We start from the raw sequence: 20550 nt of genomic DNA on the forward strand, positions 1-20550 counted from the left end.
TCTGCAGCAGGGGCAGGAAGCACTCGGCATCTCTGACCTGGAAGTGCATTCAGTAGAGGGAACTGCAGCAGACCAAGAACTACCGGCTGTGGAAGTCGGAGGAAAAAGATTCAGTGAATTGCTGGCTGGGAATCAGGAGCAGACAATGAAGAGAGACTTGACTGAGCTTACTATACCCAGTAAGTCATTTTTGCCTTCTAAACCTGGGAATATAACTCTTGACTCGATTTGGGAAGCCTTGGTAGGACTTGAGAACTCTTTTACACAGAAGATATCTCAGGTGTTACAAGTAACTCAGTTGCCTTTGGAAAAAATTGAAGCTTTAGAAACTAGAATGAGTAACACTGAAAAATCTTTAATTTCATGTAATGAAGCACTAAAAACTTCTCAACAAATACAATCAAATTTGATAAAAGAGAACATTATTCTGCATCAAAAGACTGAAAATTTGGAAAATCAACTAAGAGCTAAAACTCTTAGGTTGATTAATTTTCCAAAAACTACACTAATGGCTCCACTAATAATATTTAAAAAATATTTATCAGATATTCTAAAGATCCCTGAACAAGCATACCCTCCAATTTCAAAAATTTTTTATTTGCCTCCATATAAAATTGAGAAACAAAAGGTGTAGTGGACCAACAAGAACAAAGACCTGACGCTTCATTTGACATGTTGAACTTAACGCAAGAACTTCAAAAAGAAGAAATGACAACGATTCCAGCAACATTGATTGTCTCCTTTGTGTTAGAACCCGACCGTGATTGGGTTCTCAAACAATTTTTCCGTCATAGAGAGGAACTCTTTATGAATAACAAAATTAGAATATTTCCGGATATTGCCAGAGTAACACAAAGGAGACGTCAAGCGTTTTTGAAGCTCCGCCCAAGGGTCCTACAGTTGGGAGGACTATTCTGGTTAAATTTTCCATGTAAATGCGTAATTAAAGTTAGCTCAGTCAAATATATTTTCTATGATGCAAGTCAATTGAATAATTTTCTTGATTCTAAGTTTGCAGTTAATTCTAGTCAGCAATTGCAGGCTCTGTCTACATCTACTCCGTTAAAAGGATTATAACAGGCATATTATGTTCTCTTCCCTTTTTCTTTTGATCTTATGTATTAATGAGAAAAAATTTTCCTGGAATTGTACCTTGTTTTTTCTCTCATATTGTGGACTTGAAATGGATGAGATAAAGTAATTACCTTATATTTTGATTTTCCTTTGAAAATGATGTATATTTTCTTCCATTTTTTCATTTACAAGTGTTCTTGTAATAATTTGTTAAAACTTATAAATAAAATAATAAAAAAAAAAGAAAGAAATAACACAGGAGAATGCGGCAACCAGAGCTATCCTTCTGGCTACTTTAATATCTGAGATGGATAAATTGGCTATGCTGAAAGTTGATTAAAAAAAAAAAGATTTCCTTTTTATGGCCAAAACTTGCAGATGTTTTCTGATATGGCTAACTCCACTCAGATTAGACGTAAAGCATTTTTATTTGAGATTGAAGGGGGGCAGACTCAGGAGTAATGTCGGGAAGTATTTTTTCACAGAGAGGGTGGTGTGGTGGAGATGAAAATGGTAATGGAATTCAAACATGCGTGGGATAAACACAAAGGAATCCTGTTTAGAAGGAATGGATCCTCGGAATCTTAGTGGAGATTGGGAGGTGACGCCGGTAATTGGGAAGTGAAACCGGTACAAAGACCAGCGAACAAGCGATGAAATTACATAGAAATATTTTTAAATGAATAAGAGGAAATATTTTTTCACTCAATGAATAGTTAATCTCTGGAACTCGTTGCAGGAGGATATGGTAACAGCAATTAGCATAGCTGGGTTTAAAAAACGTTTGGTCAAGTTCCTGGAGGAAAAGTTCATAGTCTGCTATTGAGATTGTTATGAGGGAAGCCACTGCTTGCCCTGGGATTGGTAACATGGAATGATGCTACTAATTGGGTTTCTGCCAGGTACTTCTGTCCTGAATTGGCCTCTGTTGGAAGCAGGATACTGGACTAGATGGACCATTGGTCTGACCCAGTCTGGCTATTCATATGTTCTTATTTTACCAGCTGTAGCATCTTAAATGTATGTGAACTTTAAGCCATTTGCTCTAGTAATCTATAAAGAAAAGTATATTAGCACAAGGAAATACACATCAGCTTTTAACAACATGAACTGTAATGTGTACCTCTTGTGAGGCTTTCTGCTTGAATGTTCTATAGCATAGTGCATCTTATGAAATAATAGCCAAAGGTTTATGCTTTATTTAAGCAGAGATGAGCTTCCAGGTTATCGATTCTCACCAGGATGAACCTTTTTTTCTTTTACAGAAATTGTCCGAGCAATGACCTATGTAATAAACCAGGGGATGGCCATGTACTGGGGAACATCACGCTGGAATGCTATGGAAATAATGGTAATCAAACTTCAATGTATAGTCAAGATCTGGCACAATGTTAGGACATACAACATTGCTCAATATTTGGAAAGACATTAGAATAAATCTTGGCCCCCCAAAATCAAAAATATAAATAAAGAAAATTACCTTATATCAATGGTTCCCAAACCTGTCCTGGGGGCTCCCCAGCCAGTCAGGCTTTGATGATATCTGCAATGAATGTTCATGAAAGAGATTTGCGTGCAGTGGAGACAGTACATGTAAATCTCTCATGAATATTCATTGTGGACATAGGCCCCGGAGCAGGGGAAGCTAGCCACAGGTGCCATGGCACCCCTAGAGTTTTGCTACCCTTCTTCTCGCCTCATGAGGCCTCTCTTCTCTTTCATTGCTTCTCATACCTTGCATGTTATATAGTCAAGGCTTGTGGGCCGGCTTCGGTCCCCTCTGAAATAGGAAGTTCGGAGGGGGTAGGAGATGGCTGGCTTTGGGCCTCTGAAGGCCCTGTGATGTCTCCAACTTAGCTTATAGAGTTTCCACCCCAGGGGATTGTGGTAAGAGAATAAATACCTTGTGGACACAGTGGGGAGGAAGAGACATGCTGAAGATTGGTTGGAGGGGGTGAATGATGGACACCACAGGCAGAGGGGGAAGAAGAGAAGGAGAGAGATGCTGAAGAGAAGAGGATGAAGGGAGGGGAGGGGAAGGGAGAGATGCTGAAGACCTTGGGGGGGTTGAGAGGGAGGAAAGATGCTGGAGACCTGTCCCAGTACAGATCCCTGGGGCACTCAATCATTCACTCTCCTCAACTGAGAGAATTGGCCATTTAACCCTACCCTCTGTTTTGTATCCATCAACCAATTCCTAATCCACAACAGAACACTGCCTCCTATCCCACGGGTTTTTAACTTTCTGGGGAGTCTCAAATGCTTTCTGAAACTTAGATACACTATATCAACTGGCTCACCTTTATCCACATGTTTAGTCACGCATTCAAAGAAATTAAGCAAACTGGTGAGGCAAGACTACCCTTGACTGAAGCCATGTTAACTCTGTCCCATTAAACCATGTTTGTCTATGTGTTCAGTGATTTTATTTTTTATAATAGTTTCCACTATTTTTCCCGGCATTGAAGTCAGGGTTACCAGTCTGTAATTTCCTGGATCACCCTGGATCCCTTTTTAAACATAGGCTTTACTTTGGCCACCCTCCAATCTTCAGGTACTACAAATGATTTTAATGACAGGTTATAGATCACTAACAGCAGATCTATAATTTCATATGTAAGTTCTTTCAGTACCCTGGGATGTATACCATCGAGACCAGGTGATTTACTACTCTTTAATTTGTTGATTTGGCTCAGTACATCTTCCAGGTTCACTGAGATTTCTTTGTTCCTCTGCATTGTCACCCTGTTAACATATCTTCATCTGTCTGTTCTGGCCTGGCAGACAGTGGTATAACCCTACACATAAATTCTTTCCCGTCACACATGGAATTTCTATCTATAAGGATTCCATGTTGTTACCTGTTTCGTGCAGAATTTTTATTTTGTTTGACTCAATTTCCTCTTTTACATACAGTGCAAACCCCCCCCCCCCCCTCCAATTTGATCCATCCTTTCATTGTGATATAATTTATACCCCAGTAACACAGTGTCCCATTGATTGTCCTCCTTCCACCAGGTCTCTGATATACCTATTATACTGTAGCTACCTCTTCATTAAGTGCTATATATAACTCTCCTATCTTATTTTTTAGGCTTCTAGCATTTCTATACAGGGCAGGAATAATTTGCAACCTTTGCTCTGTTCTACCGTTAAACACTCCCGGCTTTCTTTCACCTTTGCTGAAACCTCTTTATTGGCATTCCCTAAATGTCCTGTTATAATACCATCCTTCAAGGATACCTTGTGCTCCTGTCAGCTTTCTCCCCATTCTAATTTAAGAGCTGCTCTATCTTCCTTTTAAAAGTTAGTGCCAGCAGCATGCAAAGTTAATAGTTGTGCCCCAGTAACTTTGGGGGGCTGTGATTTGATTTATTCTAATGACTTTCTTATCTAGTGAGCAATGTTTTAAGTGCTATTATTTGTGCTAAATTTTGGCTATAATTTAAGAGCATGCAGATTTATTGAGGTTTTAGCCCAATAGAATTTTAATATCATTTCAGTGTTTTTGTGAGCATAGTTATTGAGCAAAGCTTAAAAGATTTAGGCTTTTCGAAAATGTTTAAAAAGTACATGATCTTGGAAAGCAGTGTTGGGCGAACACTGCTTAGGATTCTCACCTACTTCTCCGTAAAACAAAAAGATCACTGCCTCCACTGGATTTTCATTATAACAGGGGCACTTGATGTAGATTAAAAAAGAAACCTTGAAACTTGTGCTAAATACATTCTGCCCCATACTCAAAAGGGTTTTAGCAGGCATGAGAGGCTGCTGAAGAGCACCGCTAACCGGCCATCTCTGTTAAGGGGTGGGCCAGGGATGGAGCAGAGGCAGAGAGCCTACTTATCTGCTTAGTGACAATTTTCAATCTGCTAACCAGCAAAGGGGCCCTTTTTACAAAGGTGCGCTGAAAAATGGCCTGCGGTAGTGTAGACGCGTGTTTTGGGTGCGTGCAGAATCATTTTTCAGTGCACCTGTAAAATAGGCCTTTTTAACATTTTTGCCGAAAATGGACGTGCGGCAAAATGAAATTTGTCGCGCATCCATTTTGGGTCTGAGACCTTACCGCAAGCCATTGACCTAGCGGTAAAGTCTCATGTGGCAACCGGGCGGTAATGACCTACGTGTGTCAAATGCCACTTGGTGCGCATCCAATAATAATTTTTCGGATGTCTGTATTGGACACGCGCCAAAAATGAAATTACTGCAAGAGCCACGCAGTAGCTGGGCAGTAACTCCATTTTGGTGTGCATTGGGCATGCGTAGATGCTTACGCAGCTTAGTAAAAGGGCCCCTAAGTAACTGCATAAAGCTGGGACAGCAAGAAGGCTGTCATAACATTATTCGCTAAAGTTAACCAGACACCAGTCTGAATATCAGCCGGAGCCTGCTTAACTTCCAGGTGAACGCTGATACCCAATATTCAATTATGGGAGCCAAGTATGCCCTGCAGTGGCGTTCCTTGGTTGGCTGCCAACCGGGGTGGATCACCGCTGCAGTGTCATCTGTCCCCCCCCCCCCCCCGGGTGCAGCATGGCACCCTCCCCCCCTCAGTCCCCCCCCCCCCCCCGGCATATCACCTCCAAGTCACCCCCACCCAGGTGCATTCTTCTTGCCTGTAGGGATGCTAGGAGCAGCCGCGGGGCTGTCGGCTGCTCCGGTTCCCTGCTCCCTCTGCCCCGGAACAGGAAGTAACAGCAGAGGGAGCAGGGAACTGGTGGAGCCGACAGCCACGTGGCTGCTCCCCGCACCCCTCCTGCAGCGTGCACCCGGGGCATTCCGCCCTGCCCTCGGTATGCCACTGATGCCCTTGCATTGAATATTCAGGGTCAATTTAGCCCACAGTTGTGAATGGCTCAGATGTCGCTTACTGCCACAGGCTGAGTAGTGGGTGGATTCCTTCTAATTAGGTAAGCCAGATAAATCAAAAGATAATGGCAAAAAGCTACTTAATCAGGCATGCTAGAAACTGTAACGTTTGAGATTTAGGAAAGTGTTAATAAGTAGACAATGAAATGAATGCCCAACACATTTTAGTAAATGGGGCCCTAAGCAGGCTTCGCCAGGTTCAGTCCTTGAGAGTTGGAAACAGGCCAGATTTTCAGGATATTCCTAGTGAATGTGTATGGCAGAGATTTGCATACAATGGAGGTGGTGAACTAATGGATTTATTGAGGCATAAGGACAAGAGTTCATGTTGTCAGAATTTAAGTACCTGAAGTGCAGGTGTCCTTGAAAACTCATGCGCAATTAATCTGTCAGCACATTGGCTGGTATTTATAACTCTGCTCTCTTATCTGCAGGGTAACAGTTTTATAAGTAGCTGCAGTATGTCCAGTCAGCAAATAAATGTATTTTCAACAGTAGTTCTGAAGAACATAGGTTGACCTCTTCCTATCTGAAATCAATCAGATTTACTGAGATTATGGGGTAAAATTCAATAAAAGGGATATTATCATGCTTAGGTGTGTTAAATAAATGTCCAGCATCCCAAGAGTAGTTAATATACTGTAGTACTTAATTGATTTTCCACAGGAGGCCTATTCTGTAGCAAGGCAGTTCAATATGATTCCTCCAGTGTGTGAACAGGCCGAATACCATCTGTTCCAAAGAGAAAAGGTGGAAGTTCAACTGCCAGAGCTGTACCATAAAATAGGTGATGTAAACATTATCACGCGTGTTCTAAAATGGAATTGTCTGCCATTTAATAATGCACGTGGTGGGATGTGCACAGTGTGATTTTTTTGGATGTTATTTTTTTTTCAGTTTGTTTTACATGTTTTAATGCATGCATTGTATATATGCTAGAACTTTTTTACACATGCAAATTGATTGTACATTTGTTCTTAGATATGTGTATACAATCGATTTGCATCCACTAAAGGACTTTTTTACTAAGCTACACTAGATGCTAAAAATGGAGAACTGTGGGATGTGCTCTCTTGAGGTGACTTTGCTGCAAAAAAGTTGCAAGAAATTGCTAGCTTTTTGTTAAAAACTGTTTCTCCCTGAAATGTAACTGAGGGACCCTTTTACAAAGCTACAGAAAGCACTAATGCGTGCTTACAGCAGCAAAAATGGCGTACCGCGGGAGGCACTGAGGCATCCCATGATAATTTTGACATGTGTGCCTGTTACCCACGTGCTAAAAAATATTTTTTGTTATTTTTGGCACAGGAGACATGCCTGGGGACAGAGAGTGGGCATGTCCTGTGCTGATTGGTTAGTGCAGCTACATTGCCATGAGCTAACCAATTCGTACAGATGTCAGGAAGTATTTCTTTACGGAGAGATTAGTGGATGCTTGGAATGCCCTCCCGCGGGAGGTGGTGGAAATGAAAACGGTAACGGAATTCAAACATGCGTGGGATAAACATAAAGGAATCCTGTTCAGAAGGAATGGATCCTCAGGAGCTTAGCCAAGATTGGGTGGCAGAGCCGGTGGTTGGGAGGTGGGGATAGTGCTGGGAAGACTTATACGGTCTGTGCCACAGCCGGTGGTGGGAGGCGGGGATAGTGCTGGGCAGATTTATACGGTCTGTGCCGGGGCTGGTGGTTGGGAGGCGGGGATAATGCTGGGCAGACTTATATGGTCTGTGCCAGAGCTGGTGGTGGGAGGCAGTGCTGATGGTTGGGAGGCGGGGGATAGTGCTGGGCAGATTTATACGGTCTGTGCCGGGGCTGGTGGTTGGGAGGCGGGGATAATGCTGGGCAGACTTATATGGTCTGTGCCAGAGCTGGTGGTGGGAGGCAGTGCTGATGATTGGGAGGCGGGGATAGTGCTGGAAGACTTATATGGTCTGTGCCAGAGCCGGTGGTGGGAGGCGGGACTGGTGGTTGGGAGGCGGGGGATAGTGCTGGGCAGACTTACACGGTCTGTGCCGGGGCTGGTGGTTGGGAGGCGGGGATAATGCTGGGCAGACTTATATGGTCTGTGCCAGAGCTGGTGGTGGGAGGCAGTGCTGATGGTTGGGAGGCGGGGATAGTGCTGGGAAGACTTATATGGTCTGTGCCAGAGCCGGTGGTGGGAGGCGGGACTGGTGGTTGGGAGGCGGGGGATAGTGCTGGGCAGACTTACACGGTCTGTGCCGGGGCTGGTGGTTGGGAGGCGGGGATAGTGCTGGGCAGACTTATACGGTCTGTGCCCTGAAGAGGACAGGTACAAATCAAGGTAGGGTATACACAAAAAGTAGCACATATGAGTTTATCTTGTTGGGCAGACTGGATGGACCATGCAGGTCTTTTTCTGCCGACATCTACTATGTTACTATGTTTCGCACGTAGAAAATGGGTAGTGGTAGGGGCTCACATGCTATGGCCATTAATGAAAATTTCAGGAAAACTGGCCATTTTAGCCCAGTGGTAAAAATGGCCTCAGGGCGTGGAAATGGGACACATAAGGGCATGCTAAGCCCACTTTTTACTGCTGTCTGGTAAAAGGGCACCTAAGTGAGGTAAAGCTTTGCACTATTTGTGCAGTAGCTATGACTGCAGCCCAGTTCATGCGCTGACGGCTTACTGCTGTTAAAGCTACAGAGCCCCTAATTTTTGCAAACTATCTGATATACTGACTTGATAATTTGCATGATTTCACAGCTTACTAGCAATTGTGTTTATGTTTTGCAAACAACTCTGCCAACAAAAACTATCACACACAAAAATGCACCAACGGGACATATTTTTTATTTTCATGTACAAATCCATTTGCACAATAGTTTTGTTATCCCCAAAGTGTATAAAACCCAATATTTAATTCAACAATCTGGTTATAGTCTGCTCGCTTGTTTTCTAGGAGTTGGAGCAATGACCTGGTCACCTCTTGCCTGTGGCCTTATCTCAGGGAAATATGAAAACGGAGTTCCTGAAAGTTCAAGAGCTTCACTGAAGGTACAAACTGTTTGTTCTCATTTGCAAAATTACTAGACTCTATTATTAACCCAATCCAGCCACAGCTTATGAAAAATACTTATTGTTGTCTCCCTGTAACCAGAAGAGAAGCTTCTGTGAAATGCTCATGATTTAATTTTTGCTTCAGTGGCCAGATCAAGAAGTTGATCTCAAACGTTTCAACACATTCAGTGACTTGAGCAGCATTTCACAACTAAGTGTAACACCCCTTTGCCTGGGTGCTTCTGAGTCCGGGGTCCGAACAAGCTGGAGACTCCACAAAGGGCAGACTCCGTCGGACTGTCGCTCAGTCACTCACTTGGCACGCAGTGCCTCTACCTGGAGAAAGAAGTGTTAGTGGGTGGGATAACCCTCTTTCCCCCAGGAAAATCTGGTTCACAAACTGGCGGTTAAGCGTAGGCTATCTTGATGGGATAACCATACACTGTTCACTCCAAAATGAGCACTCCACAGTCAGTAGCTTATAACAAAATAACTTGAACTGCAACCAGCTGCTCCGGTGAATTCAATAGGAAATGGTCCTTAACCAGATTATGTATCAAATCTCTCTTTCTCTCCTCCATGGTTCCTCAAAGGGAATCCTGCCTCCTTCACTTCCAGGTATATATCCAGGAACAATCAGGGCAATAAAAAAAATAGGTACAGTTATATACAGTTCCCCTGCGCAGTTTGGACTGAGTAATCTTGGTCTTAGTATCTGCTTCCTCTCCAATCCTCAGGAGCACTCCCTTGATGGGCTGAAACCCTCTTGGTTTGACCCTCTCCAGCAGTGTTCACTCTCCTGGAATCACCCTAGTCATCGGGACGGGCTCTCCTTAGCCCCAGTCCCCTGGCTCCTCAAGCCTTTTACTTTACTCTTGGTCTACTTCCCTATTCTCTGCAGGGTCTCTGTGTTTTTTCTCCTGCTGCTTGCCTACCTGCCTCCCTCTAAAAAGCATGCACTCACTTTTATTATCTCTTAACTTCATCTCCCCTGTCACTCTTCTCTCCAGGGGCACTATTCTTCTGCATTTTATTTCATGTACACTCCCATGGGCTGGGCCTCCTCCCACCCAGGGCCCTCCCAGTCATTCCACCCAGTGACTCTCAACCAGGGATTCTTTATTATTCCCTATCTTATAGGGGACAAAACACGCACCACTCAAACATCCGTAGATTCCATTCCATTGACTCCTTCCTCCTAGTATCATCCATTATCCTTTCCTATAATGTTTTTGGTCTCATGCATTACACCAGTGGTCCTCATACCTCACACTAACATTATCGGCTTTTGTCTCACCTAGAATGTAAACCGCACTGAACCCTGGAAAGGGGATATTAGCGGTATACAAAAATTGATTTGATTTCATTTGATTTGACTGCCTGTGCATTAGTAAAGTGCTATGAGTCCAGGCTGAGTGATACGCTCGCCTCAAGCCCCATCGGCTCTCCATGTACAGGCAGGGCAGTGAGGACACCTACAATTCTCCCAGAACTCACTGCATATCGCAGAATTGATGCCTGATTCAGGGTAGGGGTACCGGATAAGGCTTCCCTTACTTTCCCCTGCTTCTTAGTCATCACACAGAGAATAAAGAATGCAGTAATAGCAGGACAGAAATCAGAACTGCCCACATAAATTCACAGCATGTCAGCCATCGTGGATCATCCCACATCCTCCATTAACTTTTAGGCCTTATAACCCCCCCCCCCCCCCCCCCCCCAATCATTATTACCCCAACATCACCCTTCCCAGTATCATCATCTGGGTAAAAACACTTCCTGCTGTTTCCTTGGGTTTATATGGTTTTCAGAACCATTTTGTTCGCATCTCCCAGAAGCTGCTGCCCTAGGCGACCCCCTAGTCCTGCCTAGTGTTCAGACTAGCCCAGCATCTTGGGTTTATATAACTCGTGACTTAATTTGAACTACTTTTGTGCTGCATGTATCCACTATACCCTGGGGAGGATGAGGTGAAGATTCAGTGGCAGGTTAAAACAGAACGAAGGCACAATTTTTTCAGTGGAGGAAAAGAACTCCAGGACTACTTACTACTGGGTTTTTTTTCTTTGTAAATGAAACGAAATGGAAAAAAAAAAAAGAACACAATTTAGTTTTTCATTTGCTTAGGTTTCAAAATAAAATTAAATGAGGAATTTTATTGGAATTTCCTATTTCCATTCAAACAAAATGCACATCCCTAATTATTTCTACATTCAATTAAATTTTGAATCACTAATTGCTGTATATAATACCATGCACTTTACTCCTAGTGCTACCAGTGGCTGAAGGACAAAATTCTAAGTGAAGAAGGAAAAAGACAAAGAACAAAGCTGAAAGACCTTTCACCAATTGCAGAACGGCTTGGATGCACCCTGCCTCAGTTAGCAGTAGGTAAGGAGAAGGCATTACAAATGCACTCCGATTGTATCTGTTGATACTTGTAACAATAAGCTATTTCTTTTACCAGAACTGAAATATTAGATAGTTCTTCAGGTAAAAGCAGCAAAGGTTCTAGAGCAGTGGTTCTCAAACCCGGTCCTGGAGGCACCCCAGCCAGTCAAGTTTTCAGGATACTCACAATGAATATTCATGAGAGAGATTTGCGTGCACTGCCTCCACTGCATGCAGATTTACCTCATGAATATTCATCATGGATATACTGAAAACCTGACTGACTGGGGTGCCTCCAGGACCGGGTTTGGGAACCACTGCTGTATAGACATTCTTCACTGCACATTCAGTGCGACCTGCAAGAATGCTTGAGCAACAAGTCCAGTTGCATACTCATCAACGTATCTCACATTCAAGTAGGTCATATGCTCATATCAAATGTAGTACTTCGGTCTTATCTATGTATAATTGGAACTTAGAATAACTACTTTCAGGAGTATTCAAATTTGATCAGAGATCAACCCCTTAAATGATGCATGTATTAATTAGGTGGGAGACGGGGTAACATAACATTCAGGGGCCTTTTTACTAAAGCTTAACGCACACTAACAGAATTAGCATACACTACATTCTAAGAAGCCAATTTATTTATTTGTTGCATTTGTACCCCACATTTCCCCACCTATTTGCAGGCTCAATGTGGCTTACAGAGTACTGTCAAAGGCGTTTGCCCAGTCGGTGGATAACAAATACAAAGTTGTATAGTGATCATATGAGGTATAAGTGGAGGGTCGGAATGGATGAAGATTGCGTGTTGTCCTGTTCGATCATAGTCATGCTGTGTTGGGGTAGAGGTTGGATTTTAGTGATTTCCTGAAGTTCAAGTGGTCGTAGATTGTTTTCACAGCTTTTGGGAGCCCATTCCATAGTTGTGCGCTTATGTAGGAGAAGCCAGCTGCATAAGCTGTTTTGTATTTCAGTCCTTTGCAATTTGGGTAGTGTAGGTTTAGGTAGGAGCTTGATGATCTGACTGTTTCTTATTGATAAGTCTATGAGGTCTGTCATGTATTCTGGGACTATGCCGTATATGATTTTGTGGACTAAGGTGCAGATTTTGAAGATGATCCATTCTTTGATTGGGAGCCAATGCCACTTTTCTTGGAGGGGTTTGGTACTTTCGAAGTGTGTTTTGCTGAATATCAGCCTGGCTGCTGTATTTTGGGCAGTCTGGAGTTTTTTTATGAGTTGTTCTTTGCAGCCCGCGTAGATTCCGTTGCAATAATCTGCATGGCTTAGGACCATTGATTGTATTAGGTATATATCCATAGGTATATAGGACTATATATGGCACCTAAAAAATTGGCGCTGAAAAAAATGCTTAAGCTGTATTCTATAAGCTGTGCCTAAACATAGGTACAGTTTATAGAATTAATGCTTATGTGGAGAGGTCACACGTAAATTTAGGCATCACCATTTTCACCAACAGAAACATGGTGCAAATGCCCGCACTTAAATTTATGTGCAGTATACCTACAATTACATGCATAACTCAAAACCATGCCACTGATCCACTCTGAAACACCCATGACCCTTCCATTTCCACACCCCCTTTTTCGGGCATACATTTTAGGTGTGGATCCTGTGCCTAACTTTACACACGTAAGTCCCAATTAAATCTAATTAATTATTGGAACTAATTGGCTCATTATTCTATTAAATGCACAAATCGGGAATGCACCTAAATTTGTGCATGCAATTTTTGGCGACCTTTATAGAGTCAGGGGATAATGGGCTTCTTAGCATTTAGTGCATGCTAATGTCCATTAGCACTCACTAAGCTTTAGTAAAAGAGCCCCTTAATATTAAAAATAAAACCAGTAGATAACTCAGGATCACATGAAAATATCATAAAGGTATCTTGTCCAGCACATCTGATCTGCGAGTTATTTCTCCATGTTTGCTGCATTAAAGGAGATTTTGGTTAAAGAGTTGTGAGTCTTATCATAGTGATGTTCAGTACTCTGGTTTTAAACTGCATGCCTTTCATACCTCATGGAAAGGGCAGATAAGTATTTACCATATGAAAAATAAATTAGTTTTTAACATGCAAGGCATTTTATTCAGAGATGTCTCAGTATTTATCAAAACTATTAATGCCACAGTGACCCACTAGAACACTTTGCTCACAATCTCAAAATCAATTGGTTATTCCTTCTCTATACTGTACGAGGGTTGATTCTACTAGAAATTCTGCTTTTTTTCTTCATAGCCTTTACTCTTTGGTATTTTCTTCCACGTGAACTGCATGTTGAATTACTTAAGGTCTTAAAACCTACTTTTTTATATTGGCCCTTATGGGATCATGACTGGCTCAACCTTCTAGATGGACTGTTTAATTGAGTGAGGTTTTATTTGCTATTTCAGTGAACGTAGGATGTGGTTACTACTACTGCCTTGTTACTGGAATGCAGAGATGAAATTTATTGTTTTATAGATGGATGGGGTTAGTACACAGTTTTAGGGTTAATGATTTTATAGGTTTTGGGGGGGGGGGGGATTTTAAGACAAATGTTTTTATGGTGAACCTCCTTTGTAAACTGCTTTGATCTGGACACACCTAGAAGAGCACTATATCAATAGTTGCTTATAAATAAAGGAAGGAAACAGTTGTGTAAAATTGTCAGTATTTTAAGACTAAACTAGTACATAAGTATATAAGTAATGCCATACTGGGAAAAGACAAAGGGTCCATCGAGCCCAGCATCCTGTCCACGACAGCGGCCAATCCAGGCCAAGGGCACCTGGCAAGCTTCCCAAACGTACAAACATTCTATGCAATCAAGCCATTGTGACATCACTAATGAGGTTGGCTCTTATTGGTGGAATGAGCCACTATGACATCACAATAGGTTAAATCACTGCTCTATGTAATAAAAGTGAGCCAAGTAGAGGACTTAAGTACATAAGTAATGCCACACTGGGAAAAGACCAAGGGTCCATCGAGCCCAACATCCTGTCCACGACAGCGGCCAATCCAGGCCAAGGGCACCTGGCAAGCTTCCCAAACGTACAAACATTCTATACATGTTATTCCTGTAATTGTGGATTTTTCCCAAGTCCATTTAGTAGCAGTTTATGGACTTGTCCTTTAGGAAACCGTCTAACCCCTTTTTAAACTCTACCAAGCTAACCGCCTTCACCACGTTCTCCGGCAACGAATTCCATAGTTTAATTATGCGTTGGGTGAAGAAAGATTTTCTCCGGTTCATTTTAAATTTACTACACTGTAGTTTCATCGCATGCCCCCTAGTCCTAGTATTTTTGGAAAGCGTGAACAGACGCTTCACATCCACCTGTTCCACTCCACTCGTTATTTTATAAGCCTCTATCATGTCTCCCCTCAGCCGTCTCTTCTCCAAACTGAAAAGCCCTAGCCTCCTTAGTCTTTCTTCATAGGGAAGTCGTCCCATCCCCGCTATCATTTTAGTTGCCCTTCGCTGCACCTTTTCCAATTCTACTATATCTTTCTTGAGATGCGGCGACCAAAATTGAACACAATACTCAAGGTGCGGTCGCACCAAGGAGCGATACAACGGCATTATAACTAGGAACCTTATGTTCTTATGTAACCAAGTTGGAAGCCTTTTTTTTTTTTTAAGAGGTAGTACCCTTTGAAGTATTCCCATAGAGTATCTACAAAGGAGACATACCAACCCTTTCCCAACCCTGAAACTGTCTTTTTTTTTTTTTTTTATTTAGGGAGGAGAGGAGCAAATATCTTGATCCTCTGAATGTTTATAATAAAAGATTTTGAAAATAGCACGAAGCTGTAACTCATTTCCAAACAAACTTACAGTATTTGTCATTATATTATAATTCTTGTTTTTCATTCTGATATAGAGGACAGACAGCACCGTTTAGTCAGAAGCCATTAACCATATTTAGAGCTGCAGTCCCTGTGCTTTGCTGTTTAAATCAGGGGCGTATCTGGACTCGGGCGGTAGGGGGGGCCAGAACCAGAGGGAGGGGGCACATTTTAGCCCCCCCCCCCCCCCCACCATTTCCGGACCCCCCCCCTCGCCACCAATGACACCCTCCCCCGCTGCTGTCACTTACCTTTGCTGGCGGGGGACCCCAACCCCCCGCCAGCCGAGGTCCTCTCTTCCATGCAGGCTGCGCCGCTGCAAGTTTCAACGCTTCCTGTTCTTCTGAGTCTGACGTCCTGCACGTACAACGCGCAGGACGTCAGACTGAATTCCAAATTCTGAGTCTGACGTTCTGCACGTTGTACGTGCAGGACGTCAGACTCAGAAGAACAGGAAGCGTTGAAACTTGCATCCTGCACAGAAGATAGGACTTCGGCTGGCGGGGGCTTGGGGTCCCCCGCCAGCAAAGATCGGCGACGGGTTGGTGGCGGGCGGGAGGGGGAGGTGGAGAGGGTCTGTTGTAGGGGGGTCCAGGGCGAAATCTGCGGGGGCCCAAGCCCCTGTGGCCCCACGCAGATACGCCCCTGGTTTAAATTAAACACATTGCTCATCTGACATAAAACATCCCATGCAGCTCAACAGTTTCAAAGGCAACTCCAAAGCTGTACAATGGACTAGAACTGTTCTTACTGTGCATGTCACCAAATACAAGTGTTTCCTGTTACCTTTTCCGTCTTTTACAAAAGACTCCATATTCAGTGAGTCATTTATAAAATACTCTGCAAACCATGACATTTCAGACATGGACAACCCTTTTTATACCTAGATGATGTCTGCAAAATGGACTTTTAGCTGTCAGGAGGTGGCCATAAAAGCCAACCTTGTGCCATGGCAACTGAATAGAATACCTGTGGAAGCCTTGCCCCTTAAACCTTCTCACAATCGGATAGGTGATTGCCGCTAAAATCGTCTCATCTGTGTGCTGCCACCCAGGCTGTGAAAAAGCAGGTGCATAAAACTTGTGGAGTGTTGTCCCATTCCATCCACGACTGTCAACACTAAGCAACTGTACATATCTTCTTACACTGCAGGGATAGGAACAGACCTGTTTCTTGTAGTCTCTGATGGCCATGCCTCAAAACATTACTTGATATGCATCCCAGCCATAGCCACAACTCTTCTCCACTTTTTTATGCTGTGATTAAGTCTAGCTGCATTTCTCTCCTCCCAAGTCCATGTGGTCATTGTTTTTTTTTTTTTCTCATTGGCTGGGTAGAAAGGAAGGGAAAAGCGGGTTCCAGCTGCAATTTAAAAATAGCTACAGAAGCTAGCTTCTTCTTAACTGTGTAGCAATGATTTGGCCTCATCGCTTGGGAAATCCCCACCCCAATGGAGGATGCATTAGGCTTCACCAGAGCAAGAGCCACCACTTGCCTCTTCCCTACCCCTTACGCTCCCCTTAAGGCACCAGGGCTGGCCCACTACCCTCACCTCTTTGAGGAATACTAGATGCCTGATCAACACCCAAGTCATGACCCCCTTTCCCTTCAATGAAGGATGGTCAGGTATTTGTGGAATTAGCAAAGTGCTTACTCTTGACCAGAAGGCTAATTTGTATCCAGAAGCTGGCAGGATTGAAAATATGAACTAAGTGCCAGGTGCAAAGGGAAAATTCATTAACATGAACTCTCTTCCTCACTCCTGACATCATCAGCCCAGTCATGGTTTCTGTTTGGTCTTTTCAACAGCTTCAGAAACCTGCTCCATGTTTTCTATGAAAAAACCCAAGGAGTCTGGTAAATGAAGCCCCAGCCGTTTACATATCTTTACTTTCCAGTTACATAAATTTGACTTAAAACTTTTTTTCAGTTTGTAGTCTTCACTGTGAAGTACAACTAAATACAGCACATTCTATCCATACTTCTGTTTACTGAAAAACAAATCATGTCTCTTCCCCAGCTTGGTGTCTGCGAAACGAAGGGGTGAGTTCTGTTCTTCTGGGATCATCCAATGCAGAGCAACTTACAGAAAACCTGGGTGCAATTCAGGCAAGTAAACAAAGGATACTCATAAACTTAACTATACTGCATACAGAAAATGCTAGCACATGGGGAACCAATCCAGGCTTACAATGGAGAGGAAAGGTAAGAACATGTCAAGAGGATGTGTTCTGCTTTGCATTCTTCTGGGATGAGATGCCAGATGTGACTGACCGTTTGATATTCAGTAATCAAGGTCTGAGATACTGGAGCAGTTGCTGCTCAGAAGAGGAACTTTAACTCCGCTTCAGTTTATGCTCTAGGTAACAGAAAACAGAACAATTATAAAGGTACATTCAACTGACAGCCCCACTCTTAAAGGTGAATTAACAGCACTAGGACTTGCCGAGCAGAAGCCACATCTCTACTTTGATCCCGCCACACACAGATTACTCAGTCCTCTCTCTGCTGTTGTCCGTATCCCTGCATTATAATTTAACTGTAATTAAGAAGGCCACCAAAAAATCCCAAAAAAGTCAAGCCTATGTACTCCCATATTAGTGGGAGAGGTGTTCATTTCTTGAACGAAGGACTAAGGGGCGGAATTCAATAAATGGTGCCAGAAAGACCCACGCTAAACGCGCATTCTGCAAAGGGAACTACACAGAGCATCCTTGGCAGAATACTAGCTTAATGTGAAGCTTGCGCCTAACTTTGGGCGCTAGACTTACAGCTGCTAAAACCTGATGTAATGCTGGAGCCCAACTTAGAGGCCCTTTTGCAAAGCTTGTAGCAAGCACTAACACAAACTTACTGCAGCAAAAAAATTGCTTACCATGGGGCATCCAGCGGTAATTTTGGGATGTGCACACACCAAAAAATTTAAAAAAAACTTTTCAGCGCTGGGGATGGGTCTGGGTGTAGAGTGGGTGTGTTCTGTGCTAATCAGCATGCAGGCATTGACGCACACTAACTGATTAGTATAGGTTTAGAATGCGAGACCCTACAAAATAGGTGGTGGTACGGGCTCACGTGCTGATGTCCATACGCTAAAAGAAAAATTAGCGCATGGCCATTAATACTAAAAATTGGTCATTTTACCACCAACAGTAGAAATGTCCTTAGTGCACGGGAGCAAGGTAAGGCCACATTTTACCGCTGTTTGGTAAAAGGGCCCCTTAGGAATGGAAATGGAATTAGTCTATAACATCTTGTCTAAATCCAGGAAACACCTCTGATCGGCCCATGCCCCTTTGCAGATGCACACGAGAGAAGTTATGCACTCAGTTTACAGAATAGACACATCAGACAGCTAAACATACAACTGCTAATTAGTGCTCCCAAGTGAGTGCCAATTTAGCATCAATTAACCAAGTTATGTGCATAACTATTTGCCTAACTTTAGGCACCATTTATAGAATTGTGCTACAAAGTGACTTACTCACTAAGTAAAAGATTTGCTAAACACAACAGTTTAATATGCTTGGAACTTCTGAAATGCATGTTGTGCACAGTCAACAAGCACCAACGCTGACCAGATGATAGTAAAGAGAAATTGGAAGGTATACATAGGACATCCCCATCCCCCAACTATTTAAACCAGCCAATTTTGCTATGCTGGAGTCCTCCACGATCACAGTTCAATCCATTTACTAATTTGCTTGCTGAAATAAGGAAACAGATGAATGGACATGATATTTAATGCTTTTGAAGTAAACAAAGCCTAAAAAAACTTTTATATATTTCAACTGCTTGCAAAGTCCATTTTATCCCTAAATTTGTCTCAACATTTCTTATCAAGTGATAAAAGTCTAGATTGTGTTCTTTGGTTTTTAGCACGTGGGTTAAATATTCATATGCTAAACGCTAGACACACCCATGGGCGTCTCTAGCATTTAGCATGCACGAAAAACACTAGTGCATCTTTGTAAAGGACCCTCTGACTAAAGCAGTATTAAAGACAAGTAACCATTGGCAAGAATTACAAATTTGCACACACACGTATATATATATATATATATATATATATATATATATATATATATATATAACACAACACTGAAATAAATGTTTTCTCATAACAACTGCAGCACTTGCTGAATTCTTATTGATGTGCCAGTCTACTTTTGATTTATTTTAAAATCTCTTTTTTTGTCCTAATACATTTTCTTATATTCTTTAGACTATTGGGCCATTTTTTTTTTTATTCACACAGTTTTCACACTGTATATGTATCATTAGTATAACAGTTGCATTGAATTACCTTGATATGCTGGAGCAGTGAAAAACACCACACAACAGTCCAGTCCTGACCATCTTCCTAGTACCAACCTGTAAAAAGGCTGCTCAACCTAGTTCCCTGCACCAGAAATCAGTGCAATCTGGCAGTTAGTCTGGCAATCCCTGTTAGCACTGAATGTGTTCTAGGAACCAACAGCATTGTCTCTGGTTTTCTTCTAGGTACTTCCAAAGATGACATCACATGTTGTGAGTGAGCTTGATAACATACTGGGGAATAAGCCATACAGCAAAAAAGACTACCGCTCGTAATGCGCTGCACGACTAAAGGAGACTGCATGATTTTAAACTAATGGCCTGTACATAGACTGGATCAATCTCCAGTCATTGTAATCATTCAGCAACTTGCTGCACCTTCCTATCGTTGCTGGAGTTTTCAACCCGTTTGCTGTTGCTACCACTGAGCATGTAACTTCAAAAGCACATCTAAGAGCCATTAAAAACTGAAGACCACCCCGTCCCTCCCTGCGTATTTTCTTATGCTAAAGGCAATGATTAGCCAGTTCCCCTAAAACCTCTTGCTTGTCCAGCAAAAGATGCAATATGTATAGTAAGCCTGTAACGGTCAAGTACCTGGTTGTAAAATAGTGTTATGCAAATTTCATTTTTCAAAATTGTGAAAACAGTGATCCAAGGTAACAAGATCCTGAGGAATTCTTCAGCTAAATAAACAGGCACGTTGTACAAGATTCATGCTTGGTTACCAGACTGAAAATGGACAGATCAGCACTGAGTTACTTTGATCAATATAAAAACATTTTTGGTTCTCTCCAAGGATTCTGCATGCTCACAGCACACAGCAGTTAAATACTCTATTTTAGGAAACATGAACGCAGGCTATTAAAAGGGACAGCTCTCAAAGAATTTAAAGTGCAAAAATTCACATTCTTGTAAATCAGGGATAAAAGCCCTCTAAGGGCTGAACTGTGTGTGTTTTACAGAAGGAATATACAGGAAATTGTAAATGTTGCACTGATTCCTTACGACACAGA

At 42.5% G+C, this 20550-nt stretch overlaps 1 protein-coding gene across 3 annotated transcripts in view; it reads left to right on the top strand.

Annotated features, from left to right (window-relative positions):
- The window catches only part of LOC115478535 (voltage-gated potassium channel subunit beta-1), a 296142-nt gene extending 275858 nt beyond the window's left edge, over nt 1–20284 (top strand). For 2 of the 3 annotated variants that reach the window (XM_030215947.1, XM_030215948.1), the window contains exons 9-14: nt 2340–2425; nt 6610–6730; nt 8867–8961; nt 11235–11355; nt 17241–17329; nt 19721–20284. In XM_030215947.1, the coding sequence (XP_030071807.1) occupies nt 2340–2425; nt 6610–6730; nt 8867–8961; nt 11235–11355; nt 17241–17329; nt 19721–19810 (602 nt within the window). In that variant the 3' untranslated portion in view covers nt 19811–20284. Of the gene's footprint in view, nt 1–2339; nt 2426–6609; nt 6731–8866; nt 8962–11234; nt 11356–17240; nt 18173–19720 lie in introns of those variants that run through there. The other variant, XM_030215946.1, reaches the window with a different exon arrangement.
- The last annotated feature ends 266 nt before the right edge of the window (nt 20285–20550 follow it).

Source organism: Microcaecilia unicolor, chromosome 10 (genome assembly GCF_901765095.1).
Source record: "Microcaecilia unicolor chromosome 10, aMicUni1.1, whole genome shotgun sequence".
In the NCBI taxonomy this organism is placed as follows: domain Eukaryota; kingdom Metazoa; phylum Chordata; class Amphibia; order Gymnophiona; family Siphonopidae; genus Microcaecilia; species Microcaecilia unicolor.